Source organism: Piliocolobus tephrosceles, chromosome 11 (genome assembly GCF_002776525.5).
Source record: "Piliocolobus tephrosceles isolate RC106 chromosome 11, ASM277652v3, whole genome shotgun sequence".
Classification (NCBI taxonomy): Eukaryota; Metazoa; Chordata; class Mammalia; order Primates; family Cercopithecidae; genus Piliocolobus; species Piliocolobus tephrosceles.
In genome coordinates this window covers 111,441,079-111,464,165 of record NC_045444.1, presented here as the reverse complement: position 1 = coordinate 111,464,165, position 23,087 = coordinate 111,441,079, and the positions used below count along the sequence as shown (strand labels likewise).

The following is a 23,087-nucleotide window of genomic DNA, read 5'->3' as shown; positions in this document are numbered from 1 at the left end:
CAGTGGCTCTTGCCTGTAACCCCAGCATTTTGGGAGACCAAGGCGGGCGGATCACCTGAGGTCAGGAGTTTGAGACAAGCCTGGCCAACATGGGGAAACCCCGTCTCCACTAAAAATACAAAAATCAGCCGGGCATGGTGGTGGGCACCTGTAATTCCAGCTACTTGGGAGGCTGAGGCAGGAGAATCACAGAATCATGTGAACCTGGGAGGCAGAGGTTGCAGTGAGCCAAAATTATGTCATTGCACTCCAGGCTGAGCAACAGAGTGACACTCCTTCTCAGAAAAAAAAAAGAGAGAGAGAAAGAAAGAGAGAGAAAGAGAGAGAAAGAAAGAAAAAGAGGAAGAAAGAAGACAAGACAAATCCCAAAGGCAATGTTGAATTTGATGGAGAGCAGATTATGAAGACAGAAACATGGAAATAAGCATATGGGGGTTACAGTAGATTTTGAAGTTAGAGGTGAGAATTTGGAGATGCCAAATGTAGGGCAAAGATCTTTTGAGGTTACACGAATACTAAGGTGGAACTGTCTTGTCCTTTCCTTCTCATGCCTCTAATCAGAAGTCAGTGTGGCTAGTGAAGTTTCTGATCCAATTCCTATTCCTCACTCCAGCTTCTCTGCAAGACAGCAGCAGGACTCTAATCTGTTCTGCCTATTGCACCCCTATGTGTGCTAGATATTTGTCTCAATACCCTCCCTGATGTCTGGGGCCTGCATCTCCTTTCACCCTGAAATTTAATCTCCCAACCTGCATGCAGAGTCAAGTTCAAAAGCTGCTCAGTGCTTCTTGTTACCGTGTCATTCAGATAGGACCTTTACACTATGAAGCCCTGGTCATGTTGCTGATACTCATTGACATTATTACGCCAAACACCTGGCTAAGTGATTTCACATGGATTTTCTTACTTGATTTTCGCAGTAGCCATAAGGGTTAGAAGACAATAACAAGGTGGCCATGCATTCCATTCTGTCTGTGAATAGTCCCTATGTATGCATAGTTATCAGTAGCACCTTCTCTCACTTTCAAAGGGTTCTAGTTTGGATGGTCAGTTATATGGGCATTCTAAGTGTCATTACACTTACTCTCCTCAGTTTACAGATGAAATGCAGAGAAGTTAAGTCCCTTCTCCATTGTCACACAGCTGATAAATGGCTGAGCCAGGACTTGAACACAAGTGGTCTAACCCCATTGTGACTGAATTCATGTCTACAATTCCCCTTGAAGTTTGGATGGATATCTGGCCTTTTAGGATTTGTTTCTTCTACTAATTCAGTTGTGGTATTTTGTGTCATTCCAGGTAGCTTACCCTCTTGCACCCCCAGCCGACTTCTAGTGACCACCAGGCCCCACTGTGCCTGATTAGAAGCAGCAGATATAGGGTGAGATTTTATCACACAATGTGAAGAGGAGGAGAGAAACAAAGTGCTTGCTTGAGTGGGTAGGAGACTTGAGGAGACTTTTATTGTATAAGCAATGGTTAGGCCAAGTAATGGCCTAGCCATTTATTTTGGACAACTTACTAGTCGACTCAAACTCCCCCATAGTCAGTTCCAAGGAAGTAAATAACATCTATCATGTAACTGGCTAAAATGCTAAAAACAAAAATGCCATGTAGAAGTTTACCTAAAAAACCTGGATTTTTGCAAGAATTGGAGTTTGGATATCCATAGTGTCCTTTTTACATTAAAACAAGTTCTTGGTCAAGAGTTAAAAATTCTTCAAGCTGATATAATACCTTTTTCTCGAATAAAACTAAAAAGTTAAAAATGCAGCAATCACTTTCCACATCCTGAAAACAAAGGAATATACCGAGATTTGCACAAGTAACCATACTTTTTTAAAAGCATTCTCTCCAGCAATTGATGACGTATCTTCTTGGCTCATTTGGACTGGGTGGCTCTCCATGGTTCTGTCTTGTGAGGAGGGAGTGGAAGCAAGTCCCTGTGGACACCTACGCTGTGCAACATCCTTTCAATGCTAGAATAGTAAAAGTTACATTAAAATATCCAGATTCTTCAAGACCCAGAAACAACTACAAGAGGCCCTCCTGTGTATTACTGGCATGAAATAGATAATAGGTGTTCAATAAGTGTTTGTTGAATTATATGTGTTGACATTAGATGATTTGCTAAAGATGCTTCTTATACATATAATTTGTGTGTGGCAGTGGGGAGTCTACAGTGAGACTGTCTTCAAGGCGAACTCCAACAATCTCTACCTCTTGATACTCAAGCCCTGTGTAGTTCCCTCCCACTCTGAGTGGGACTAACTTATAGACCAATAGGATATTGCAGAAATAATAGTGTGTAACTTAGACTGGTCATAAACTTCAAACTCCAGGAACTTAGACTGGTCATTGTGGCTTCTTCCTTATCCTCTTGGATCCCTGGCTCTAGAAGAAGCCAGCTGCCGTGTCATGAGGACACCCAAGCAACCCTGTGGAGAAACCCACCTGCTGAGGAAGTCAGGTCTGTCACCTTCCCCTCCTGACTTGCCAGCCATGTGTGTGAACCGTGGGAGGGCACCTGCAGCCTTCAGATGACCGTGGGCCCAGGCAGCATCTTGCCTGCAACCTCAGAAAACACTTCGAACCAGAACTACACATCTATGCCACTCCTGAATTCCTGACACACAGAAACTGTGAGATAATACATGTTTATTTTTGTTTAAAGCCATTATGTTTTGGAGTACCGTGTTATTCAACAATAGATAACAAACACAGATATATTTTATGCATTGTGTGTGTGAGTGTGTGTATATAAAAATTTGCCTTGAACTAGAAAAAGAGCTACATAAAGTGAGTAGAAGAATGACATAGTGTATACCCTGACACAGACCAGTTGGATGAAGATCTTGGCTCTGCCGACACTGGGTGTGTACCAGTGACCTCTTCCCAAGGAGCTCCCAACATATGTTAGCAATGATGATTAAGTGTCAGGCCATACTTAGAAGCTACTAGAAAGAAGCAATCTTTGTTGTGACAATATTTTAGTGAGTACTGCATCTCACATATTCAATGCCTGTAAGAGAAAGCAGAAGTAGAGACTTTCTCGTCGACAGTGTCTCCCACTTTTTGGAGAGGGTAATAGTAGCTGCCACTTGCTGACCTTGCAGTACTACTTCCTGGCACCATGCTAAACCTTTTATCCATATTATCTCACTTAATTCTCACAGCAGTCTTCTGAGGGAATTGTGAAGGTTGAGAGGAGGTAAGCAACTTGCTGAAGATTACCAAGCTAGTGAGAGACAGAACTGACTTTCAAATCCAGGCTGACTTTTTCTAGAATCTTCCTTAACCAGTATGTATACTACCTCTGATGTCACGTTAAACTTTATTTTGAAGCTTTATATCACCATTAGCTTCTAGAGGTGGCCATAACATAAGTTGGTAGGCTACTCTTTTTAAAAATCTTATATATTAAATGAATTACAAAGTGATGTAATATGTCACCATTTTTATTCATAGACATGTAGTGATAGGCTGTGTTTTAGAACCCAAAGCATTTTCATGGGATATGCCTTCTCTTCCTCTCAGTATTGGGTGGGGACAAGACCTTTATCAAGACTGCCCAAGATAATTTGTATTCCCTTCAGAAATGTAATAGGATCCTATCCTAACCACACATATTCCTAAAGACCCAAGAGTACATGCAGTTGACTAGGTTTAAGGGTTTTTCAAGGTAGAAACACTACCAGCATGGAGGCTGGGCTCCCTCCCCCACATAACCCAGCAGTCCTGGAGCCAACCGCCATTTGAACAGCAGCTTTGCCCCCTGTCAGCTTGGCCACATTGGGTAGGGAACAGAGTGGGCTTGGGGATGGAGGGTGGCGGATGCCTTCTACAGCCAGAATTCAGTTGCACTTGAAAATAAAACAGGATAACAATACTTTGCCTAAAAGATGAACATGAATATCCTGCATCCTGTCTTGCATTCTTCTCATCTGAAATGCTGGGAGCCCAGTGATTTCTCCTACTCTAGTAGGTTCTCTGTTCTCTCATGACTGCTAATGCCACCCTGCAATGCAAGGCACAGTTGACTCACTTCGTGAGCTGTTGTGGACTGTGGATGCTCCCAGATTGAGCCCATAACCAGGACAACTTCTCTTTTCACTGGGTTTTCCCAATGTCTCAGGTGCTGTGTCAAGTGCTCCATGTGGATTATCTCATTTATTCCTCCTTACCCTGTAAGAATCTGATACAATACATGACTACCATTCCCATTTCTCCACTGCAGAAACAAAGAACAGAAGATCATTTGCCAAAAAGTCACAAATCCAGGAATTGGTAACTTCAGGTCTGTTGGACAGCAAAAAATATGTTCCAAAGAAAGACCATGTGAGTTTTCTTAATATTCCTTCCATCAATCTGCACCACAGGGCAATGCCGTCTACATATTACAGCTAACTGGGGTGACTATTCTGGGCTTGGTAGGACCTCCTTGTACTGCCTGATTTCTAGTTCTTTCTTCTCACACCTCACTTTTCAGTGCTCCTACCTCTTTTGTGACACTGTTAGTGGTGTTTACTATAGCCTTCAAACAAAAAATATCGTTAGGGGAATGTGGTATATCCCAGCAACAACTCCTGTCTTCACCTCTACCTTAAAGTCCAGACATTGGTCATTGGTGTTCTATCTGAATCTTTTTGTTAGATAAAGCTATAGAATCCTAGACCTAGAAGAACTCGTGTCATCTATTCTAACCCTCTAATTTTATGGATAAGCAAACTTAGATCCAGAGAAAGAGGTGACAAGACTTGTCTGCAGTCCTAATTAGTGTTAGAGCCCAAAGCCAATCCCCTGCTTTCCCCATCTCTTCACACAAGAAGGAAGGCTGCACATGTCCTCTTGGGAACTGCAGTGACTTCAGTTGTCAGTAGCACACACTGGAGATAATAGGAACAAAAACTTTAAGAATCCACATCCTGCAGTTTAGGTTGTAAAGAGAGGCTACACATTATCTTATCAAGTTAATCTTCTGAATATTGCCTACTTCTCCTATTCCTGCTGGACTTAAACTTTGGTTTGTTCCTGTTTCCTTTCAAAACCCTGGAGCTGGGTGCTTTTGCACCAACCCTAAAATGATACGTTGGGTGACTCCCCTGAGTCCTGGCAAATAATGTAAAATTGAGCTCAGGCTATCTTTTTATCTTTAAAATTGATTTGGAAAGAACATTGTAAACGACTTTAAAGATTGCCATTTTCATGTTTGGAAAGCAATTCGTGACTATTGTAAACTAGATTTAACTTGGAATGTTTAAGACGTGGGTGGTTAATTCCTGCCACAATTCAAAGGGGGAAAAATGAACACAGAAAATAAAATAGAACAAGTACAGAGAGTACAGTTAATAGCTCATTTATCCCATGTCATCCAAAAATATTTTTCACATAACTAACTCTTGAAGATAACGTAATTTGCCCAATTTGATCACTTAACTTTTAAAAATTAAAAGCAGTTGCTGGTGGAAGTTTTATCTAGAATGTGTCAGATTTCTCCCTCCTGAACCCAAGGCCACTTGGACATAATTTGTTTTTCCTGATGCATTAGTGTCCTTGTTGTGAATATATTCCAGTAACAACTCCTCCTGTATTCACCCCCACCATAAAGTCCAAACATCAGTCATTGATGCATCAGTCATTTCCCTAATGCATCAATTTCATCCATTGTACTGGGGTAGAACACCATAATTTATATCCACCTTTCTAGTGTTTGCCTCCCCAAACATGGATTAGTCCCAGATACTGTGGATATTGATTTTTTTTTTTCTTTTCAATTTTCTCAGATTGTCTGTCATCTGTCCCTTCCTTTGGTGGGTGGCTCATACCTTTAAGTTAGCCTGACTCAGCCATGCACCCTGGACCCATGGCTGGTGAAGATAAGTCAAGGAAACTTCCTGTCCCACCTCTCTCTTGTCCTTGCCACTTCATTCCAGTGCCAGGGCTCTCTCTTCTGTTTGAGTTACCGTTTCCACATGGCTTTATTGACTTTGAGCCTTGACTTACAGGACTGTTATCTACCCTCTTCGGTGCTAACTCGGAATCGCAATGATAATAACACAAATAGTTGTAATAATGATAATGGTGAAAGAATGACAACATGTACTATTTATGCCAGTGTTTTGTACTATGTGCCTTTGTTACAACAGTTATGTAGAAGGATTCTACTTACTCTTATTAGCCAATGGAGAAAATAAGGCTCAGAGAATTCATGTTCCAAGACAACAAAACTAGGATTCAAACATAGGCAGGTCTCTTCAACTCCAAAACTCATGCTTATTGCTCTCAATCACTTTCTAGGCTGCATTATTTCACCCTCATTCCTTCCCTATGTATGTAGCCTCAGCTCCATCAGATGGCTGAGTCTTTGATGAGCTGGCTTTGTAGCTGGGCCCACCACAACCCCTTGAAGAAGCTTTCATCCCACCTGCTTTCAGCAGGGACATCCTTCCAGTAGAAATTGGCTGGACCAGGGCAGGTCAGAATGATATTGCTTCTGGTCAAAAGTCACTGTAAGCTTAGTTCAGCAAACTCTTTAGAATCCTGCATAAGGTAACGGTGTTAACCATGAGGATATAAAGACCTCTTCACTAAGCCACTCCCATTAGCTTCACAGAATAAATCTTGTGACATCCTTTTCTGGCTCTGGAGAAGTTGTTTCTGTCCCTTTTCAGTACTTGACTGTGATCAGCATAGTTGATGTTGCAAAAGTAGTGACCTTAGGGTAAGTGAGGTATTACTGTATTATTTCAAATTTGTTTACTCATGAAAAATAACAGGGAAGGGGATTTTGAACTTGTGTCACATTACCATGGGAGCTAACTTCAAAGCGCAGAGGAGACATATGCAACACCCATTCCCCCATCACTCAGGGAAGACTGTGTGTCCCTGGGAAAAGAAGAGTAAGGAGATAAAAAAAAAAAAAAAAACTACTTACTGGGGAAGTGGGGAGAAAACAAGCAGTGTTTAAAAGTCCTTAGATTTTCTCTTTTCCAGTAATAATTAGAATTTGTTGAATTTGTACCGTGTGTTTGATACTGGGCCCAGCACTTTATGTGGCTATTAGATCCTCATTAATATTCATTCACTAAACAGATGAGGAAAGTGAGGCTTAAAATTTTTGCTCAAAGTCACAAAGTTAATAAACAGCTCAACAGGGATTTACATTTTGGCAAACAGCTTCCTGATGCCTAAGTGCCGCACTATACTACCTTTTATTAAGAATAAGAAAGGTTTAGTATGAGCTGAGAAGAGTTCAATCAAACATAGATGCCTGAGAAAGGTAAGTTATTAACGGAACATTTAAATTACCTATGCACTCTGCAGGAAGCTGATTTAGAGAGCAATGAAAGATAATTTTCTGATGCATCTAAATGTACCCACAAAAGAATAATCTGCTTTTGAGCTGCACCAATGCCAAAGGTAGAAAAATGAAGATAAAGGAAAGCTTGGCAGCAGCACCTGATTTTTAAAGCAAAAGAACAGTGTGCTTTTTTCCAAAATGATTAATTGTACAACTCAATAAATGTCAGCACACGGGAAAGATGCCTGCAAAGAGGAGACCACTATAATTAAGTGAAAATGAAGAGAGAGAAACCGAAAGAAAAGGTCTCTACAAATCACAGTTGCAGGGGGATAAAAAGAGGTCACGGGTTACTATCATAATAAACTTAAGTCCCAAGTCCCTGATTAGAGGTAGCAGTAGGAGGGGCAGAGATACAAGTTGAGAAAGGGTAACTGGGACCTAGGAAGAATGACTTCATTGGGTTGTGTTTTCCACTTTTCAGCTAAGAAGGCACTGATTAACTCCCTCCTAGCCATTTAATTGAGTTCAGACCTGGCGGAGGGGCTTATCCATCTGGAAACAGACACGGAAAAAGATTCTCACTAATCTTGCCCTGGAAAATGACCAAATCCCATGACCTGGTTTTACTGACTTGGGGCAAAATCCCCTACCACTTTCAATCTAAGGGGTTCTCCTCCTTTGGGTCACTTTTGTGTAGGAACAATTGCTGAACCTCTGGCAAATTTAGTCAAACATGATTAAGAGCTTGATGATGATGATGATGATAATGAGGACAAAGATGGTGTGATTTTTACTATCTATTGATTCATTCATTCCACTAATCATTTCTGAGCTGTCATGGAAAGGCAGTGCTATAGCTTAAATCAGCAGATGGAGGTTTCCTACCCTCTGCCTTAGTCCCCATGTTTCTTCCTATCGCATGACTCCGCAGAGAATACTTGTGGTAGAGAGGGAAGATGAAACAAAGATTGCGAGGCAGTTGAGCTCCCACCAACTTGATGGTCACCCCTAGATCCTCACACTAGCCCAGGAAGGAAAGTGGCTGGTTCCATCTGCAGCAGTGACATGTTTGAGCTGTCATCCAGCTCTCCAGGGTCAGCCTCCAGTGGATTCAAGAGTGAGTGGCAGGTCTTCCAGCAACCAAGTCCACGCTCACAGAGTGTCCTGGGATGATGGCTCATTTTCCTCTTTCTAACTGGACCCAAAGTAGCCTCTTTTCTGGGGGCATTTTAGTGTTAACCAACATTTTGTGTCATGTAGGGGGAAGCAAGGAATGATAAAGGGAGCCCATTACATTTGTGTATTCTAAATATATGCTTTGACAGCCAATTTAGGCAGTTAAGTCACTGCTGCCAGTGAACACTTCACACAGTAAACAAGGCACCTTAAAAAAATTCATTTATCAAATTCATTACATTTAAGAGTGGTTTCAATTCCCATCAAAATGCAATTTAAATCATCACCTTAAAACAATCTGCTCAATTGTTAGCTGGTTTCTGAAACTGTCATCCAAGAAAAAGTCATAGACTTTGCTGTAAGGGACAGACCAGCTCTCAAAGGGAATTTTCCAGGGTTGCCTCACTGCCCCCTGCCACATGCCACATGCCAGTTCTAATTCTGGTTCTGACACTTACCAGCTGTGATTCTCTGAGGGAATCACTTAATTTCTCTGTGCCTCAGTTTCCTCAACAGTAAAACAGGGATGATCACAGCACTGCCTCATAGAGGGAGGTATAAATGTATCCTGATGCATAAATATTCATTAGCACTGTGCCGGGCACATGGCGAGTGCCATAAGGGCTTGTTTTCTTAGCGGTATCATCATCATGATTATTATTCATTGAGCATGTACTCCAAGGTGGGTGCTGGATATATAGCAAACAAGGTAAGCACAATCCTATGTCTTACAGAGAGGGAAGACATAATTTAAAAATTAAATCAATCAGGATGTCATTATAGCTGGTGTGTTAGAAAGGAAACCCACAGGGTACAGTGATAAGGACTGAAGTTCAGGGCTGTGAAGCAAGGCCTGTTAAGGGAAGCTTTTCCAGGGCAGTATCACCTTTAAGCTGATCCTGGAAGCTGAGAGGGAGGAGACAAAGCCTCTGTTATCGCCCTAGCAGAGGCAGCATCACACTTGTTCACTGAATAATTATGGGCCGGGCTCAATGTTGGTCTTTGCAGTTACTCTTTTCCCACCAATAGCCTGAAAGTGTAAAGGATGATCTCCATTTTAGAGCAGATACTATTGAGGCTTAGAGAGGTTAGGTGACTCGTATGAGTCAGGCTGACTCTGAAGCTCGCTGTGAGCTTTTCTACTGTGCTCTGCTGGCCACCTCTTCCACCAGGCTGTCACTTGGACAAGCAACAAATTAGACTTGATGCTTAGTCCATACTGACTGTAGGTTCTGTCAGTCTCACCATAAATTAACCCAAACTAAGAGAGATCTCCTTAGTTTGGGGAGCTAGAGTGCTCTGCCTTCTGGCCCTGGGATCGGGGAGAGGAGGAACATTTGAATCCTCTCCTTCACTTGGTCAGTCTGACCTGTGGACAAGCTGTTACGTTGAGTGGTGCACCAACTGCAGTCTTCATTTCAGGATGTATAAGCCAGTCTGGCAGGCCTACTAGATACACACCCCATCCCCACTGGCCAAAGTCAAAATAGTGAGGGGTTCTACTGAGGTGCTGACACCTATGCTAGGTATTCTGGAAGTATTTGCACTTCTTGGGATATTTGGTGACAGGTGCTCTAGTGTTTTGTCTGTGCTGAGAACAGGGTCCAAGGGCAGTTATCGAGTTACTTTCTCACATCCAGCCTCTACTTTCTAGAGCTTGGAGCCCCTTTTGGGCTCTGTTGTGAGCAATGGCTGCCATCTGCTGTATCTTCTTTCTGTGCCTGTAAATTGTTCCTAAATACTTCATTTTAGTTATTAATGTGATCAAATTCACTTTTTATCCTTCAGAGATGCTCAAAAATTCTCATTTGCTGAAAAAGTTTCCCACCTTTTCTCATTTTGTTGTAATCAATACATTGCCTTTATACTGCTTTGTTGTCATTTCACTTGGATTTGGGGAAAGAGGTAGCTAAAAAAATGTACTCCTCACACCACGCTGAGCTAGAAGTCAGGGCCTCCAGACTCCAAATGTGGAAACCATGTTCTGCTGGCCAGAGGGCAGGCAGGTGCAGCAAAAAGATCCTTCAAAAGTGACTCCTGAACATTTGTGTTTTTGAAGCAGGGAAGAAGGCAGGGGTTAATTCAACCTGGGGGAAATAAGAACCTTTCTCTGAGGAGGTGATGATTCCCTTGAGGTTTCACTGTTAGAATATGGTTTTCCCAGGTAAGGTCCTTGTATTGGTCTGCTAGGGTAGTAGGGCTGCTGTAGCAAAACACCACAGACTAGGTGGTTTAAACAATAGAAACTCATCTTCTCGCAGCTCTAGATGCTGGAAGTTGAAGATCAAGGTGCCCTTAGGGTTGTTTTCTGGTGAAGACTCTCTTCCTATCTTGCAAACAGCACCTTCTCACTGTGGCTTCATATGGCCTTTCCCTTGTACACAAATGAAGACAGAGAGAGAGAGAGATATCTGGTGTTTCTTCCTCGTCTTATAAGGACATTAGTTCCAGAGGATGAAGGCCCCACCCTTATGACCTCATGAAACCTTATTACTTTCTTAGAAGCTCTATCTCAAAAGAGTCACACTGAGGCTTAGTGTTCCAACATATGAATTTTGGGGGGACATAATTCTACCCTTAAACTCTTAGCCTTTCCATAAATTTATCTTTATAAAGAAGTTCTGATCATGACCTTATGAGGGTCTTGAAATAGACCCACCAGACACTCACAGTGTGTGAAGCAATGAAACCAAGCTGTATAGCATCAGGGATATCCAAAAAGCCCTTGAGGCTGATTTTGTCAGGCTTCATTTCTCAACTTTTTATTTCTCAAATATTTTATCTAAGCTCATCTTTGTTTTTACAAGACAAGCATGTGTTATCAGCAGTAGGTTTCTGTGTATTTGATGCCTTATAGAGGATAGCAGAAAACCTCTCCCCATCCCAGGTCAGCATTATGTGTCAGAAGACTCAGATGCACCAGGTCTTTTGGGGAGGAGAAGAATGTAGGCTTCACCTCCATCATGCCAGAGCACAGTCCAATTTGACACAGTCAAAATAGATGCAGGTATTTTGCAATAGATTATAAAGATTTAGACACACGGCTCTTACATAATTTAACAAAGCTGGGAAGGTCCAACACTTTCAATGGACATTATTTATTTAAATTAAATATGTATTTCCTTGCCCATTGTAAAAAGGTCTTTGGACATATTATCTCAGTGGCGGAGATAACTACATGTACAGCCAAATGATTCTTAGGCCAAAAGATTTTAGGAAAGTGCTCTGAAAACTAAATTCATTAGTCAAGATTTGTCGAAGAAGGATGGGCAGTCTGCAGCTGGGTAGGTGGACCCCTGAGGCAGAGTCCAGAACCCCCCTAGGATTCAGTACGATTTTGGTGGTTTTTGTTTGCCCCTTCATTCGTTTTTTTCTTTTTTTCTCCTTAGCCTCCTTTTATTCTCTTGAAATGCCTTACTTTTTCTTCCTGTATGTCTTTCTCCCTGGTCAATAGATGTTAGAAACATCTCTGTCTGTGCTTCCTTCCATTTCCTATGTGCATTAAGGCTACTATAATCTACACAACATGGCTATCTCTGCTTTGAAACAAGAATATTTACACCAATTTAAGATTTCATAAGTGCTGAATAAATTTATATATATATATAAAATAACATATAATAATATATAATTAATGACCCAGGATGAAATTTAGCTTCCAACACTTCTTTGGAAAATTTAGCCTTACGAATTGTTAGTGACATTATTTCCTAATCCAAGACAATTGCTTTAAACAAATCTTGTTTCTAGCATTTCAGGTTTAATAAATATCTTATTGAATCATGAAATAAGACCCCACTAGGGAAAGAAGGCAGACAAGAGAGTGAAGAAGAACCTCCAAAGGTCATTTATTAGTCAGGCCGTGCACATTTGATGTTTGGAGGCCAAATTAATGATTCATCTTATTAATAGTTCAAATAAAAATAGCAGACACATGCTGAAGAGTTTATACCTAATCTTAAAATATTTCCTGTGTATCAAAAATTAGCGAGGTGTGGTGGTGCACGCCTGTAGTCTTCACCACTCAGGAGGCTGAAGCACGAGAATCACTTGAACCTGGGAGGCAGAGGTTGCAGTCAGCCGACATCCTACCACTGCACTCCAGCCTGGGCGACAGAGCGAGACAATCTCAAAAAAAAAAAAAAAAAAAAAAAAAAAGTGTCCTGTGTGTCAACATGCCTGCTAAATATGACGGAAACATGGACGTGTCTCTGGGTAGATTTCTGTGTCTCCCCCAACCCAACCCAATCTCCAGCTCAATTTACTATGTAAAACAGAGTTCAGAACCCAACCCCTTTCTTAAAACTTTGCTGCATGTTTGGAATCTTTCATGAGAAAATGTTGGAGAACATACTCAACTCTTCTTTTTTTTTTTTTTTTGAGACAGAGTCTCGCTCTGTCGCCGGGGCTGGAGTGCAGTGACCGGATCTCGGCTCACTGCAAGCTCCGCCTCCCAGGTTCACGCCATTCTCCTGCCTCAGCCTCCCGAGTAGCTGGGACTACAGACGCCCGCCACCTCGCCCGGCTCGTTTTTTGTATTTTTTAGTAGAGACGGGGTTTCACCGTGTTAGCCAGGATGGTCTTGATCTCCTGACCTCGTGATCCGCCCGCCTTGGCCTCCCAAAGTGCTGGGATTACAGGCTTGAGCCACCGCGCCCGGCCTCAACTCTTCTTCCCTGAGTTTCATCTTTGTATTTCTTGTCCACTGGATAATGCTTGTGTGTATTGAATTCCAAAGTAACCAGTCCTTGGACGTTCCTTTAGCTTGATAACAGAGGCTAACAGAGAGAGGAGACAGAACAAGAGAGAGAGAATATTGAGAGTCTGTCAGCAGCCCGTCAATAATAGGGGTGAATTCCTCAGAGGCAGAGGGGATCGATGAAGGCGGGACTGTAATAGCTAGAAAGCATCTCATTTGTCTCCCTAAAGACTTTGGCATCTGCCAAAACATCTGATTCCAAAAGCCACCCCAGAGGTCAGCCAGATTTAGAGATGGTTAGAGATGAGTTTAGGATGTGAAGTCCATCTTGCCTGCCAAGCCCACGGTGGAAAGCGGAGGGATCTGTCTTCTCTCTCCAGTTTCGGACTGGGGCTGGTGGACTATTTAAGCGTTTCCGGCTAGCCGCTTGCTGCCTGCAAGCTATGCAGCCATGGGCAGATGATCAGAACTTACGGAAGAGATTGGAGAGAGACGTCCTGGGGGATGGGAGTAAGTGGGTGGGGGTGGGCACTGCCATACAGAGAGCCCAAAGGAACTGTCCTATTTGAAAAGACACATTCACAAACATAGAAGCCCACTCTGCACTTTGTCTCTAGTGGACACCATTAGATACAGATATTCAATACACACAAGCCAGACAGGCTAAATCGTAGCCTCTCTTCAGTAAATGCCCTAGTTGTTTAGAGTAAAAATGGTTTAGATTAGCACCCGGGCAGTCTGACAAAGGTCCGGAGGGAGTAGGGAACTTGCCAGCATCATTAGCATTTTTTTCTTCTTTTTCCAGCAGCACTAAAATATATTTGCTCAAAACAGAGGGAGATGAAAAACTACTGGCAGCGAGTACTTCTTAAAAAGAAAAGAAAAAGAAGCATGTTTTACTTCTCTGGGGCGAACATACCAATTAAAACGATGCTGTGTTGTGACAGATTGCTGAGCAATTAATACGTATTTGAGCATCACGCTAGATGCTTCCGCGAAAGCAACAACCTTACTGAGGCTGGGGCAGCCACACGTTATAGCAAAACAATCCTTCGTCAAACTTCCTGCAGCACCCTTCACGCCAAGGAGCCCAGAAACCACAGAAAACATTTTTTTTTTCTTTGAATCTCCAAGAGTTACACTGGAAGAATTAGCTTGGCAGAAAGATCCCGACATTGAATTCTATTGGGGATTTCATACTTTCCTCATTTGTAAGCAAAATCCATTTTCCATGAGATATTTTTAGTGCAAGCAGCCCCTGTTGCCCTATTCTCTTTCACTATACCATTAGATGTTGAGGCCACTCCAGAAAGGACACGTGATTTCTAAGCATCTCTCTTTGGTTCTTTCCTAAGTGACTAGTCTGGCAGGAGTCAGGGAATACTAGACTCTTAACTACCAAAGACCTTAAAGTCCTTCCCAGAGCCTTGAATTCTTATTGATAGGATGTTAAAATGCTTTACAGCTGCTTTTTCTAAGAGGTCAGCTTGGCGGAGCTTGCTGAGTGACCTCAGTAATAGAGATATTTTCAGCCCTGCAAGCCGCCTATGTAAATATAAAAATGTATTAGGCTGCAGAACTGCATGTGTGGGAACAGAACAACCATACTATTGAAAGGAAATCACAGGGGAACACTGGTGTCTCTCACGCGGGGCTGGTTAATGCGTGCATACTTTGGTTAAATCATCTTGATCTAGTGAACTCTATGTTTCAGATAAGCCAGTTTCATTTCTGGAATTTATGAGCCATGAAAAGTAAAACCTCAATCAATGAGATGTCCAGCGAAATTTCCTTCAGGAAGTGTTTATGTTTATAAAAAACAATCATTTTCACTCTTTACATGATGCTTATTTGCCTCTGGAAAAATTGTCAGTGTAAAGTCAGGTTTTCAGTTGTGTGATCTGAAAAAGTAATTTATTTGTGTGTCTGAGTGGGAAAGATATATTTATTCAGACCTCTGAAAGGAGAATCAAAGAGCTTCATTGTAATGAACAGGAAACATGCTCTCGACGTGAATTGAGAAATACTCTCTGAGCACAGTGCTCTAATATTCCTGAGTGTGTTCAGTTTCCGTGGATCAAATCTTTCCCATCTCTGCATCCAAGCTATTTGGCCATGATCAGATGATCAGAGCTCAAGGAAGTGATTGGAGAGTGAGCCGGCTGCAGCTGCAGTGTAGGCTGTTTTCAGGGACAAGGAGCCACTGTTTTGCAAACATAGCATCAACATAGAAGTTATTTTGTAGGCTCCAGGATGCAGCGATGGGCTGCACTGCCAGCATTGTTCTGCTTCAAGCTTTTCGTTCTGTGGTCCAGAGGAGCTGTCCACACATTTGTAGACGACGCCAAGAGGAACCATCCCACGAAATTTTGCCTCTGGAAAGTGACGATGAAATGAATAGACCCAGAACCCTCATCATAATGGTATGGTATCCGTGGTAAAGCAGCCTCAGTGGATTGAACTGTTATTATAGAGAGATTACAATTTAGGGGTTTTGGTATTCAGCGTTAGATAAAGACATGTGTGACCTAGAGTTTACTACTCTGAAGTACTGTTTGGGGAAAATCTTTCAGAACTATTTCTATCATTCAAAGAGCGTACTTTCTTCTTCTTGTATGTCATGAAACTGTGCAGCTTCTCGGTCTACTAGAAATTTTCTTCTGCCTCATGTTTTGCATGTTGTTATTTAACTTTTGTGCAGAAAATAAGAGAAAAATTTGGAGTTTCGTTTAAGTGAGTGGATTTTATTTTATAACTATAATTTGAAAGAAGAGCCCAAAATGGGCATTTTTTAAAATCACATGTAACCACTGAAGTTGTATAGATGCTGATAGTTGGATCTTTAACTTCAGGATATTTGGGGCTTTTCTTTCTGATTCTGCAAAGGAGATGCCTTTCCAGAATGCTTAACTTAGGCACAATATTAGAATAAAGAATTAAGAATTTTGTAGAATGCATAGTGTTTTCATTAGAAAGCTGTTTCTTGCCGCTTGTCGAATTACACTTTTGTCTGTGCTTTGATTATAGTAAACAATGTTGTTCCTTTTTTGTGCATCTGTTTGATCAGCAAGAATAAATTTGAGGATACAGTTCTTTCTTTCTTTAAGTTTAAAAAGAGATCTGCTTAGTCACTGAAATTAGAATAGGTGGTATGGTAAAGTCTCCAAAATTGAGGAGACATTGAAGTCTAGGTGGCTTCAGCATAATCGACTTTTTTCTCTTATATTTCAATGTCAAGATATCAAGGATGTAGTAAATAATGAATGAAAAATACCTGTTACTCTAAAAGTTCTTAAATGAAAGTCATTTGGCTTGGGCTATGCCTCTGAGTGACAGAATACTAAACTAAAACATTGTTTGCCTACTTCTTCAACAAATCAATATTTTTTTTTCAAAAAGCAATATTGTTCTTGAACTAGGGGGCTGTGATCATTTCTGAAAGGAAACACTAAATAGGAATAGTTTCATGTTTATTATTCCCATAAGTTTTCACAAATTAAATTTTAAAGGATTTGAAATAGTTCAATTGTCAAAGAAATGTTTGTTCTCCAAGTTTAACTCTTGTTAATAACAGTAACACATTCTATAACTATTTGCAGTGCTCATGCTATACCAGTAAGTCTTATTTTTCTAATTTTGTTAGTCTATAAAATTTTGCAGCTAGAAATTTGCAAAAAAAACCTCAAAATAACTGAGAAATTTTAAAAAGCTATTTGCTAGTCATAATATTTTTCCAAGGATCCTTTTGATTCATATAATACCTTTACTGACATTAAATAAGGTGATGAAGAATATACTAATGAGGAAAATAAAGGCTCAGAAAGGTTGAATATCTTAACATCACATAGCTGCTAAATGCCAGCTCCCCAAATCGCAGTTAAAGCAATGATTCCAAAAGCCAGTGTATTTTCCAGTCTGTTCACACTTCTAAGGAAATAATGATAAAACAGATAAACTGAATTTATGTAAGAAGTCTGATGGAAATCTGGAACTACTCTGAGTAAAATGTGCTCATACAAAGTCATTGTGCATCTTGAAAATTTCTTCTGGGCCACTCCAAAATTCACACCCTCACTAATTATTTATTGCCAGCCCACGATGGTCCAAGCACTGGTTTAGGCACTTGGAATCCACCAATGAACAAACCTATCCAAAGGCCCTACCCTAAGTTGCAAAGTTTGAAGGTGATAGAACATTTTGCCAGTCTTGTTGTTATGGAAATGCTGTACTACAATTGTGATGCTTAGTCTACAAACTTTAGCCAATGAAAATATTTTCTGTTTTCCAAGATGGTGATTTGAAAATTTTGGTGTATTTCAAAATCACCTAGGAGTTTTCATTCACGCAAATCCTTGAGCTCTTGACCACAAAGACTCTATATGAGCAGATGTGGAGTGGAGCTCAGGAATCTGCTCTTGTAGCAAGCACTCCCAGTTGATTCTGATGAAGGAGTACTTTGGATGACACTCTGAGAAACATGGCTCTGGAAGATGATAATCTAAATTGTCCACCCCTTCTCCTCCTCCAGTGTGATGTTCTTATATTGGCTAATCGTCTTCTCGCTCTTGCTCTAAGCTTCTGAACAAACTTTGATTTTCCTTTTTTACTCACTTTCCCACTGCCCATTAGTCACCAGGTTTTATATATTGATTTTTTTTTTTTTTTTTTTTTGTAAGATCACAGACTCTGGAGCCAGAGCGCCTAGGTTGGAATCCTGACTTCATCACTTACCAGCTGTGTGACCTTAGGCATGCTGTTTAACATCTCTGTGTCTCTTTTCCTCCACTGTGAAATGAGGATAGCAATTTTGTCAAATTAGCAGTTGTATGGGTTTCATAAAGTAAGTGTTAAGTGCTTAGAACAGTGCTTGGATGTAATGCTAAGATGTTCGATAGGGATGTGATCAGGGACATCCTAACTGAAAAGTGACATTTGAGCAAAGACCCTAAGGGGGCAAAGGAATGATCCATGCCACTTTCAGCAGGGAAATGCCTAATGCAGAAGGACCCGCCAAGGCAAAAGGCCCTAATGTGAGAAGCAGCCTGGGGTGTTAGAAGAACAGCAAGGAGGCTAGCGTGTCCAGATGAGCCAAGGAGAGAGTCGTAGAAGGCAAGGTCAGGGAGGCAATGCGGTCAGATCATGTCAGACACACAGCTGTCAGGAAGGCCTAGGCTTTTTCCAAGTGAGAAAGAAAGCCACTGGAAGAGGCAGGCACAGAGGTTAAGAGCCTGGGCCATGCAGCCAGAATGTCAGGGTTTGAGTGGTATCTCTGCCACTCACTAGCTGTGTGATCTTGATGAATGACTTGTCCTCCTTGTGTCTTTGTGTCTTCATTGATAAAATGTAAAAAGTAACAGTACCTACCAGTGTAAGGTTATTGTAAGAATTCAGTATGTTCATAGGTGCAAATTGCTTAAAACAGTGACTGGTGAATAGTGAGTGTTATGTTAACTATAACCCCACTAACTGGGAGGCCCTGAAGCAGGGAAGTAACAGATCTCTGGCCATAGAGGGTCAAAGGTCAAAGCAGGGAGACCATTAATTAGGAAGCGGTTGCAATGATCCCAGCCAAAGACCTGGATGGTAGTTGCTGAGGCTGTGAAAAGTAGTCAGATTCTGGGTAGATTTCAAAAGTAGAACGAATAGAATTGAATATAAAGTGTGGAAAAGGAAAAGGTGTCAGAGCTGACTGTGTTTGTTATGGCCTGAATGTCCAGAAGAACCAAGCTGCCATTCAGAGAGAGAAGAACACAGGAGTAGAAGGTTTGGAGAGAGATTCTAGGCTCACCCTAAGGATGTTGAGTTTGAAATACCAGTTAGGTCTATATACAGAGATGTCAAGTAGGAAGTTGCATATATGTCTGGAGTTTCAAGGAACTATATAAAGAGGAGTAAAGCCTAGCCCAGTGTAAACATCAATAAATGATTGATAAATGGGATCTTTGTCTCTTCTAATCTTCTATAATATTTATAGTGTATAAATCCATTTGAAAGTTAATCATGCATTGCCTTCTAACACATCTCAGCCTATTTAATTGAATGTATAATTGTTTATTTACTTGCTGATCACATCACATATTTTTCTTATCTCACTGGTAGACAGGAAATTTCATCTACCAGAGCAATCACTTCCTAATTAATGGTCTGCTTGCTTTGACCTTGACCCTCAAAGGCAGAAAGTAAGCGTACTTTTTTTTTCCAAGATGGAGTCTTGCTCTGGCACCCAGGCTGGAGTGCAGTGGCGCAATCTCAGCTCACTGTAACCTCTGCTTCCCGGGTTCAGGCGATTCTTCTGCCTCAGCCTCCCAAGTAGTTGGGATTACAGGCACATGCCACCACACCTAATTTTTTGTATTTTTAATAGAGACGAGGTTTCACCATGTTAGTCAGGCTGGTCTTGAACTCCTGACCTCATGATCCACTCGCCTCAGCCTCCCAAAGTGCTGGTATTACAGGCGTGAGCCACCCCGCCTAGCCTCTGAGCTTCCTTCTTGCCCCGTTAGTACCCAGCCCAAAGCCTTTTACAGATTCGAAACTAAATAAATATCTGCTGATTATTTGATATTTTTAAGCAGCTGGCACTAATATGCAAAGTTCAGTTGATCAAGATGCCCACTTAACTCTTAATTGAAATGTCCAAGAGTAAGTTAAGGATGAAGAAAGTTGCCAAGATAAATACAAGGCTTTGAATACTGACACCCTTCACAAGCCTTTGGCATTCAAAACTTCACAGTGGAAAGTTGTATCAAAGAGTCTCATTCCTGTGGTCTAGGTTCCAAATCTTTGTGCAGAGATAAGATTAGGGCTGGCATAATTGTAGTCTAGCTTATATAGTCCGAAGTGGAGAGAAATTGCTGAACATCAAAATTAACTAATGTAGATTCTTATTTAAAAGAAACACATGAATCCTGACATCTGAGACCATTACAATGGCCTATTATGATGCAGTCAAGTTTAACGGGGGAAAAATGAAGAAATTCCTTTAAAGCTCTACTTTTATCTCTCACTCAAACAATTTTTTTTGGCGGGAGAATTAACAGAAACTTTCATGATTTTTTTTTTTTTTACTTCCTTTAGAGCATATTTTGTTAAAGGTCTCAGACACTAATTCAATTTATGTAGATTTACTATTTTCTGGCTAGTATCTGTTATTTCGTATGTCATTTACTCATCACCAACCCCAGAAGTTAGCTTCATTTTCAGTCTTTTTCTACCCCACTCCCCCAAAAGAGAATGTTTTTCTGTTCACACTGTGGAGTTTAGAGGTGGCACAGGAGGAGAAAGAAAAACAAGTGTTGGTCAGGCTACTAGTCTCACTTTGGTTATATGACCAATACCCACACACCAGATTCACAGGTCTCAACTCAAAAGTGAAAAAAACTTTAAAATCCATGAACATTCTGGGGTTTCTCTGAAATAGTAGAAACCATAAAATTTAAATTTAGGACTTCCAAAGATCTAGCATATACACCTAGCCAAATATGGCTTTGTCTTGAATTTTGGTCTAAGGCAGGAAATTAACAATAGCCTACATTTGCAGTGAGTTGGGAAGGTGAAATCTCTTCTGTGAATCAAGGATGCGTGCACTTATATGGCAGACATTTCCGAGTAAGAGAATTGCAGTTACTGCTCCAAGACCTCCCTGACAAGTCCTCTGTTGGTGCTCTAGAATTTGCTAGATCCAGCACTCTGATTAACTATAGAGTTTGTGGGTCAAAATCTGCCTGCAGCCATACAGTGCTTGAGCTAAGAATGATTTTCACAATTTTAAATTGTTACAAAACAAAACCAAAAACAAAAGGAGGAGGAAGGGTTGGTGGCATGGGGAAAAAGATACAGACACCATATATGGCCCACCAAGCAAAGTATTCTGACCGGTTACAGAAAATGCTTACTGACCCCTGTCTGGTGAATGACGTGGCCTCAACCACAAAAGAACCTTTTTTTTTTTTTTAACTTTGGCCTCTACAGTGTATTTTCTGTTGCCTCCGACAAGATACAAAGGAACTTGGCTTTTTCCCTGGGTACCTGTTGTTCACCTGAGGGTCTGAGAACTGCTATGATTGAATAATAAACTCTGGATTTCAAGTCAGCGTCTCAAGTCTGTCACTTAATATTAATAAAAGCCCAGATGACCTAGATATGCTGACTCATTTCTCCTGGTTGGCTAAATGGGGACTATTATCTGTCCTGTCTGTTGGAAGCACCAGAATATTGAATTATTATTATTATTATTATTTTAAGTTCTGGGATACATGTGCAGAACATGCAGGTTTGTTACATAGGTATACATGTGCCATGGTGGTTTGCTGCACCTATCAACCCATCATCTAGGTTTTAAGCCCCACATGCATTAGGTATTTGTCCTAATACTCTCCCTCCCCTTCCCCCCACCCACCAACAGGCCTTAGTGTGTGATGTTCCCTTCCCTATGTCCATGTGTTCTCATTGTTCAACTCCCACTTATGAGCAAGAACATGTGGTGTTTGGTTTTCTGTTCTTGTGACTTTTGTAGATCACATTGTAAACTAATTCACATTATAAAGCGGAGTCTTGCAGGTCAGTAGGCTCACATAGCTTATGAGAAATCCACAGTGGCCACTGTGCTGGTGAGAATTCATTTTATCCATTGGGTAACTCACTCAATAATGCAGGGAGGTGATTTACATTAGGATTTCACTGTATTTGTTCCACACCCCAAAAAAGGTGGTACAGTGAACAAGAGAGGCCAGTGAGGGTGTTATCAAGCTTCTACTTGATTTGCTTTTTGACCTTCAAAAAATCTCCACATTTGGGTCCCCCGCTTGTAAGAGACAATAATTCTTCTTTCCTGCTCAAGTACTTTGAGAACCTGGTATAAGGAAGCAAGTTAAATGAAGGAAATGAATTATTTATGAAAACAGTAATTCTATATCTTTGGAACATACATTTGTTTAATTTGTGTCCTATGAATACAATCAGGACCAGAGAGGGACATACTATGCAAACTATGGAAACCTCTCCAAAGGAAATAAATTGACTCTCTTCTTAATATCCTAACCTAATAAAGTTTTATTATCAAAGAATGTTAACATGTTTTGCCCAGTTTCATCTTTTTGAGTGTACGTATGAAGAAGAAACAATTTCCAGACCCTCTAAATCCTGAGCTAATGTTTCTATTTCATTTCAGTGAGGTGGAATCTTGAATATACTAATATTATCAGATTCCCCTGGGAAAGAAAGCCTGTGTCATGGAGTATGAGTTTAAACAGTCTACCATAGATGGGTATAACATGGAGCTTTAAGGCACAGAGAATCTTTGGTAGTTATTTTCCCTTGTGAACTAATTTTGAGTTGAATCCCAAAGCCACAGAAAATGGACAAATGAATTGAATGGCTTCTCTCTGGGTAAAAGAATTAATTGAATGTAATGAGAGCCTTAGTCATTAGCAACATAAATCTTCGAGGCAAAGGCTTACTAAACTCAGATTACATCCTGTATCATCTTGTTCAGATAATCTTGCATCTTTTTAATTCTCCAAATTGTACCTTTAGAAATGATTAGAAGCAAAGAAAAAATACACAAAGTCTAAAAAGAAAAAACAAAACAGCTTAAAATCCAAAACCAACACAGTGATAAAGAAAAGCAGAAAATCGGATATGGGTATGGTGGTCGGGGGGGGTGATATATAGAAACACATCAAAAACAAAGCAAATTCAACTATATGTAGATAGAGCTATAGATAAATACATATCATACACACACACATATATATACACTTATATATACATATTTTATATATATATGTGTGTGTGTGTGTGTAAATATAGAACATTATACGTTTAGTGGATGTAACTGTTTTGGGGGAAATCATAGTGTGAAGATGAAAAACATCATATTACCAGGTAAAAACACACAGTTTTATGGCT

At 40.7% G+C, this 23,087-nt stretch overlaps 1 protein-coding gene across 3 annotated transcripts in view; it reads left to right on the top strand.

The window, feature by feature from the left end:
* Positions 1-23,087, top strand: part of DOCK10 (dedicator of cytokinesis 10) — a 279,809-nt gene that overhangs the window by 44,976 nt on the left and 211,746 nt on the right. Inside the window, exon 1 of one of the 3 annotated variants that reach the window (XM_026454862.1) lies at positions 15,425-15,601. The exons of the other annotated variants lie outside the window; for them this stretch is intronic. Within the exon in view, the coding sequence (XP_026310647.1) occupies positions 15,440-15,601 (162 nt within the window). The 5' untranslated portion in view covers positions 15,425-15,439. Of the gene's footprint in view, positions 1-15,424; positions 15,602-23,087 lie in introns of those variants that run through there. 3 annotated transcript variants of the gene reach the window in all.